This window comes from Rhagoletis pomonella, unplaced genomic scaffold (assembly GCF_013731165.1).
Source record: "Rhagoletis pomonella isolate Grant_MI unplaced genomic scaffold, Rhpom_1.0 Rhpom_scaffold_09026, whole genome shotgun sequence".
Lineage (NCBI taxonomy): Eukaryota > Metazoa > Arthropoda > Insecta > Diptera > Tephritidae > Rhagoletis > Rhagoletis pomonella.
The window spans coordinates 1-6,521 of record NW_023467556.1 but is presented as its reverse complement, the minus strand read 5'-3'; the positions used below and the strand labels follow the sequence as shown (position 1 = coordinate 6,521).

Genomic DNA, 6,521 nt, shown 5'->3' with positions numbered 1-6,521 from the left:
CTTCCATAAATAATGAAAATTTTTAATTAAAAATCGCTCGATTTTTTCGCCTGCGGCGCTTTATATTCTAAAAATCGATACTTCCATAAATAATGAACATTTTTAATAAAACATCGCTTTTTATTATAAAATCGATACTTCGATAAATTATGCAACTTTTTAATCAAAAATCGACCAATAAATAATTAAATTTTTTTATTGAATATCGCGCGATCATTATCTGCATTTTTTTAATGCTTCCGTTTTGTGTTTTTGAGGCATTTTTTCATATGTATGGCAGCACTGACATTTCACTTCAATTGGTGTACAAAGCAAAAGGTGAGGTTAAATTCGGTATTTTTTGCAACTTTAAATGCGAATTACTTTAAAACTATAAGCCTCCGGAGGGTGGGGTCTTCAGATTTAGAATCTGAAAAAGCTCCTCTATACTCCCTAATATTTTTTTTTTTCAAAGCCTGGATCCGTTTTGGAAAATTTTCCCAAATCAAGCAATCTTATTGTATCGTCATCGCCGCCAGTCACCAAGAAATTTCCACTTGGGTGAAATGCAACATCATTCTCCGGCGACGAATGCACTGTATTAGCTCGCCTTCAGCTTTGTCAAATATCTTAACGCGGTTACAACTTAATGCTAAAGCCACCAGATTGCCGTCTGGATGCCATGCCAGCTGTCGTCCCATACCTCTTCCCCCGGTGAACGTTCGCATACATTCGCCTGAAAATGTATCGCAAATTCTTAACTTGTCGCCGCACGATGAAATGAACTTACCATTAGGGCTGAATTTTGCTGCGCGCACCCATTTGTGTGTATTTTGAATCAGTATTTTGATGGCTGTTCACCATTTTTCTAGTCGGCAAACGAATAAGCTGACGAAGAAGCAAACAAATTCAAGCACATTGTTGCATTCTACCGTACATTTTAAAAGCTTTAAAATCTTAAAACATATGTGAAAAACTTTTATAATCTGAATATTTCTAATGTCGCAATCAAAACCAAATTTTATAAATAGCATTTGTAAAAAGCAATCATCTAATATTTTTCAAGTTTTTGGGCATATATGTTACCATTTGAACAACAAATACTACCAAGTTTTAAGAGACTATTTAATGCAACTCAGGTCAAAAAAGCGCACTTTAGACCGAAATAAGCAACTCTAAAAAACAGATGATCGCAGCTGTGGCCCAGGATGACGTCTATTGCTAAGATATCTCACTTGTATTTGTACACAATGGATAATACTTTTCAAAGATTTCATCTTCGACTAACTCGTGGGAGCGTTGATTCTGAAATGGCAAACATTTTTAACACATACATTTGTCCCAACATTATTTTTCATACTTACCCTAAAGACTATATGCACAACACCACAACAATGCTTTCATCTTTAATTAAAGCTAATATATATGCTTAATATCTATAAATTTTCCTATTTTAATGTGTTATGAATAAATTTTTTCGTATTGTTTACGTTTTTCGTGCAAAATGTCTTCTTCTTCTTCCATTCTTGTTCGCGTTTTGACATTGCTCTCTCGCAGCTGCACCAGTGTGACGTCACCGAAAAATTACGCTCAAAAATCCTCTCTGATCGGCGCAATCTTGTATTCTATCATTCTTGGTGTGTCGCATATCTTGGAACTAGTACTGGTGACAAAGTCAATAGCGAATCGATGTTTCACTGTCGACATTTACTGCAGGGAAGCTTAAATCTGACTACTTCGGACTGATGAGAGTCACTCTCACTGACTGTTGCTCTCTCATTTTTGCTGTCATTTCCGAGTAAGGGTGGGTAACTCAGCAAATTTATAGGAGTTGACTCAATGACTCCAACTCACTTTAATGAGTCAGTTCATTCAACTAACTCATTTGACTCTTTGTATGTTACACTCATTCGTATCGTAGACTCGTTTTGAGGCATAGATGCGGTATAGCGGTCGTTGAGATAAAACAAAACTTTAAAGTGGGCGTGGTCAGCTCCTTTCTACTGATTTGAAAGGTGTAATTTTTTTTGTGTGCAAATTAATAGGGCGGTGCTAGGGGGAGGGTAAAGGTGGAATTTTCAGTATTTTCAAAAGCTTATATTTCGAAACCTATTGTACCGAATTTCAAAATGTGGATATGGTTGGAAAGGCAATTGATTTGATATGCACATCTTTATATATCTTACATACATACATATTTCGAGAAAAACTAAAAAAAAAACGAAATTATAAGAATTTGTGAGATTTGACATAACACCCGCAATACAAAATACATGTTGTTGTTGTTGTTGTATTCTTGCCACCACCTTGTATAAATTCGCCTCGTGCAAAAACAAAATGCAAGACTTTGCCATGCTAAACACTGTGGCGAAGCGAGAGAGTTATATGGACAAATATGAGCCACTATGATTCAGTTGATTCATGTGAGCCCTACGGCATCAACTGAGTTACTGAGTTACATTTTTTTTGGACAGGGAGTCTGAGTTACCGTTTCACTTAGGTCGGTGTTATGCAGAAATTTTGTTTGGCAAACTGCGTGCAATTGTTGTTGCAGCAAACTCGGAGAGAGCGAGTTTGGCGACTCTCACAGCAAACTAATTTTGTTTGGTCAAACTGCAGCAAATTCGGTGTTGTCATATACAAAAATTTTAAATTTTGCGCGTTATGTACATCTGAAATTCTCATTTCGTGTTGGCAATAGCCATGAAAACCATAATGAACGTGCAACCCTGTGCCAAACTCGACATAACCACCTCCGAGCAAACTAAGCAGCCGCCATTTAATTTGGCAAACAAAAGTTTGTCTGCATAACACCGACCTTATAGGAATCAACTCAATAACTCAACTCTGAGTTGAGTTACCCACCTCTATTTCCGAGTTAAGGAACGCTTTTTGGACTAAATCTGACTACTTCGGACTTTTTCTGACTATTTCTGGGAGATAAGGAACGCTCCTACTGTGATTTGTGGTACACTATCGAATTCTCGCCCTTTTTAATTAAGGAAAATCGTGCAAATTTTGTGTAAAATTTCCGGGAAAACTGTAAAATAACGTGTAGCGTATTTCTGACGCTGCTTTAAAAAATTGTTTTTTCGACTTCTGTAGTAATTACTGTATGAGGCGATTGCGGACTTGAACGAAGGCGCAGACGTCTGTGACAGGGTCAGGTACAACGACGACGGCGAAAGGTGGAAGCGTTGGTGCTGGTGGTGCCAGTAGCGGTGTATCTACGACAGGAATAACGCCGTATGCGGATAGAAAAAGTGCACATAACGCAAGCAGTTTCATTGAAAGTGGTGATAGTGCCTTGACAACCAACAACCGTACGGGTGCTCCAGGAGCCCTAGACGCTGCAGCCGCCGCCACCACCACCATTGCAACATCAGCGAGCCTAAGACACAGCATGATGGACGTAAAGCTCAGTGCGGATGTATTTAAAAACTTTGAAAAGACGGGGAAGAGTGAATTGTATGTGACCGGAAATAATGAAAGGAGTGATATGCGTTTACTACAACATTGCTTAAACGAAACAATTTTTATTTTAGTTTGAAGATCTTAAAACAGCAAGTGAAGGAAAATGATAATCCGATTTTTGGGAAAAATTACGAGTTTAAATTTGGGATATCTAGGGCAATCTACGATCTACTATGGCATGGATTACGCTGCACGTTGAAGAAAGATACAATGCTGAATACTTTGGCAGATGTTGTGGTGAGTAAATTAATGCGGAGATGTCCATGCACTGGTTTTTTTGAAGAATAAAATATCGAGGACTAATATTCAATACCTTCTATCTGCAAATTTCACAAAATGTAGTTTCAGGCTTTCGCGCTTAGAAGAAATGACCCTCATCAGTCCGACTCCGGCTATGTTGACCACAGTATTTTCGCACAGAACTTCTTTCTGTGTAGGCGGCCTTCGGCTCCGCTTAGGGATTATAACCCCCAGAAATTAGAAGGATATTAGCATCACACTAGGTGGTCAAGTCACAGAACCTGCGAATATCATTAGGCCATATGCCCAACTTATGTACATAGGTGACCACTTACTCTTCAGTGTCCTGTAAAGATATTAAGCTTTGGAATCTCTTCTTGTTAAACCCTCCCAGTAAACTTTTTGCCTGGCGCATTCCTCCTTCACGCTAACCTGGTGTTATTGTGTCTGCCAAGGCTGTTTAGCTTCTCAATGCACTCAAGGACCAACGAAGATTTGAAGAGCGCTGATTGCCGCCTGACTATCGCTCAGCATTATAATTCTCTCATTTCTGTACCCTCTATCCCCATGATTGTCCCCGCACATAGAAAGATGGCATAGACTTCTGCTTGGAAAATGCTCGGATATTTCTCCATAGGAACAGAGATTCTGGTTCTGGGCCTAAAGATTCCAGCCCCTACTCCTGGGGTCTTCGAGCCATCTGTGCACCAGTGCAGTGTGCTATCCTGAAGTAATCTCTCCAAGACGGGGATAGCTATATTTTAAATCTCTTCTCAAATACTATGATTTCTCCTATATCATCTCTAGGGAAAATAGCAAGCGGGATAGATGACCCTAGCTTCTCCATATTCATAGAGGATATGACCTTACCTTTTCCACATCCCTCTCTATCAAAGCAAAGCAGAGTTCTTTTGGCTACCTGCTCTATGGTTATGTGAAAAGGCTCGAGCTCGAGGACTACTTCTAGCGCTGTCGTCTTACATGTGCGCATCGCTTCAGTTTTGCAATCACATGCCAGTCGTCGTTATAACCCTTACTAAGTAGAATTTTCATTTCTGAGTTGCCGGAGAAGGGAAACGGAAGCCATCCACACTATTTTTGCGCAGAACTCCTCAATCCGAAATTAACAAAAAAGTGCATATTTCGGAACGAATTTATTAATAAATTAATGACCGAAAATTACAAAATTATGTTTTAAAATGAAGTTTAGACCCTTGTGTGTAAACATTTTCCGAATCATGCAACCACTGCAGTGGGCGCTAATAATTCTGACGTTCGATAATCTTAATTGTCCAGAAAACTTAACCAATTTTTTCCTTGCATCCCAATCTTAAGATTTGACTTAATATTTCTGAATACTTCTTGTATAAAATGAATGGAAACAATTACTAAATGCAAAAGCTATTTAATATATACACTGGTGGCCTGATAATTAGAAAGGATTATTCTTTAAAAGTTCTGAATATTTATTTTTATTTATTAATTTTAATTAATGTTTTTTTTTAGGAAAGATAATTCATGCTACAACGAAATGGTCATCAAAATTTCAAACTTTTTAATCGGAATTTCTTGTTTATTTTTGAGATTTTTTTTTGCTAACCATGTTACGCATTTTCTTCCATACAAAGTATGTTCGAAAATTGTTCGTTGTTTGTTTTGTTTTGGTTTGTTGTTGTTGTTTTACGAATATATTTTGTTTTCCTAAAAGAAAAAAAAATTAAAACTAATAATAAAAATAAACGGTTAGAGCTTCTAAAGACAAATCGTTTCTAATTATCTAGTAACCAGTATATTTTAACTGATATTGGGGAAAAATAACAAAAACTTACAATCAGCGGAGGTAAAAGTAAAATTTTAATTTCAAACCCGCTAGGCCTCAGTAAAAAACTACTTAAGAATTCTGAACGTCCACTGCATCAGATTCTCAATTTTGTGAAAATTGCAGGTTATTGAATATAAGTCCAAGATATGTGCGTTAAGATGGAAGCTTTAATATTTCTTGTCTTATTACCGTAGGCACTGCATACTGATTTTCCAACTGTTATTCTGGACATTGTGAATATATTGGATGCAGAAACTTCACTAATGACCGATGGCATACAGGAGGAGCGTCTCATGTTCAGTCAGATTGTAAAAGATCTCGACAAAGTGATCTCGGATAAGTTGATAAAGGAGCGTTTAGAAATAGACACCCTGCAAGATGTAGGAATCGTAAAGAATAAGGTGTTCTACACGAAATTTATCAAAATAAAAACTAAGCTTTAGTGAGTATGATACCATTATAGGGTGTTTATTTAATTCATATTAATCCAATGCATTCAGTTATAAACAACGCCGCTTTAATCTCTTTCGCGAGGAGAGTGAAGGCTACGCCAAGCTAATAACTGAGTTAAATCAGGATTTTGAAGAAGGCGTGACTGCAACAAGCATAATGGATATCATTAAATCACTCATAGGTACATGAAATAAAACTTGTACAATACAATTATAAAACAAAAATCCTAACTTAAATACAGGCTGCTTCAATTTGGATCCCAATCGTGTACTTGATATAATAATTGAATCATTTGAGACACGCCCTGAACGAAGGCATCTTTTTATACCATTGCTACGTGCGTACATGCCAACTGGTTCAATTATATGTGAAGTACTCGGTTATAAGTTTCGTTACTTCGCTGAAACGCGAACGCCCCGCTCACTTTTCCACGTGTGTTCGCTGTTATTAAAGTACGGTGTCATTGAGCTTCATGATATCTATCAATGGGTGTGTAAAATTTCATATTTTTTAGATAGAATGTGGCACCATTAGTTTTCTTTTTTTTTATTTA

The 6,521-nt window shown here is 37.2% G+C and overlaps 1 protein-coding gene and 1 long non-coding RNA gene across 2 annotated transcripts; one reads left to right on the top strand and one right to left on the bottom strand.

Moving 5' to 3' along the window:
• Nucleotides 1–249: 249 nt before the first annotated feature.
• On the bottom strand, nt 250–891 carry LOC118756159. Its single transcript, XR_004995105.1, has 2 exons — nt 770–891; nt 250–715 (listed from the first exon to the last, which is right to left on the bottom strand). It is a non-coding gene; the product is annotated as an uncharacterized LOC118756159 (long non-coding RNA).
• Nucleotides 892–2,907: 2,016 nt separating this feature from the next.
• LOC118756158 (THO complex subunit 2-like) lies at nt 2,908–6,502 on the top strand. The gene is made up of 6 exons (XM_036490939.1): nt 2,908–2,947; nt 3,085–3,447; nt 3,525–3,690; nt 5,710–5,957; nt 6,016–6,149; nt 6,210–6,502. Exons 2-6 carry the CDS (start codon nt 3,383–3,385, stop codon nt 6,500–6,502), a joined length of 906 nt encoding a protein of 301 aa, XP_036346832.1. The 5' UTR covers nt 2,908–2,947; nt 3,085–3,382.
• Nucleotides 6,503–6,521: the final 19 nt, after the last annotated feature.

What these genes read in the sequence shown, in the direction of transcription:
- LOC118756158 (XM_036490939.1), top strand. Translation starts at nt 3,383, where the DNA reads ATGATGGACGTAAAGCTCAGTGCGGATGTATTTAAAAACTTTGAAAAG. An exon ending in AAGACGGGGAAGAGTGAATT is followed by an intron (nt 3,448 to 3,524) that starts GTATGTGACCGG and finishes TTTTTATTTTAG; the next exon opens with TTTGAAGATCTTAAAACAGC. An exon ending in AAAATAAAAACTAAGCTTTA is followed by an intron (nt 5,958 to 6,015) that starts GTGAGTATGATA and finishes CAATGCATTCAG; the next exon opens with TTATAAACAACGCCGCTTTA.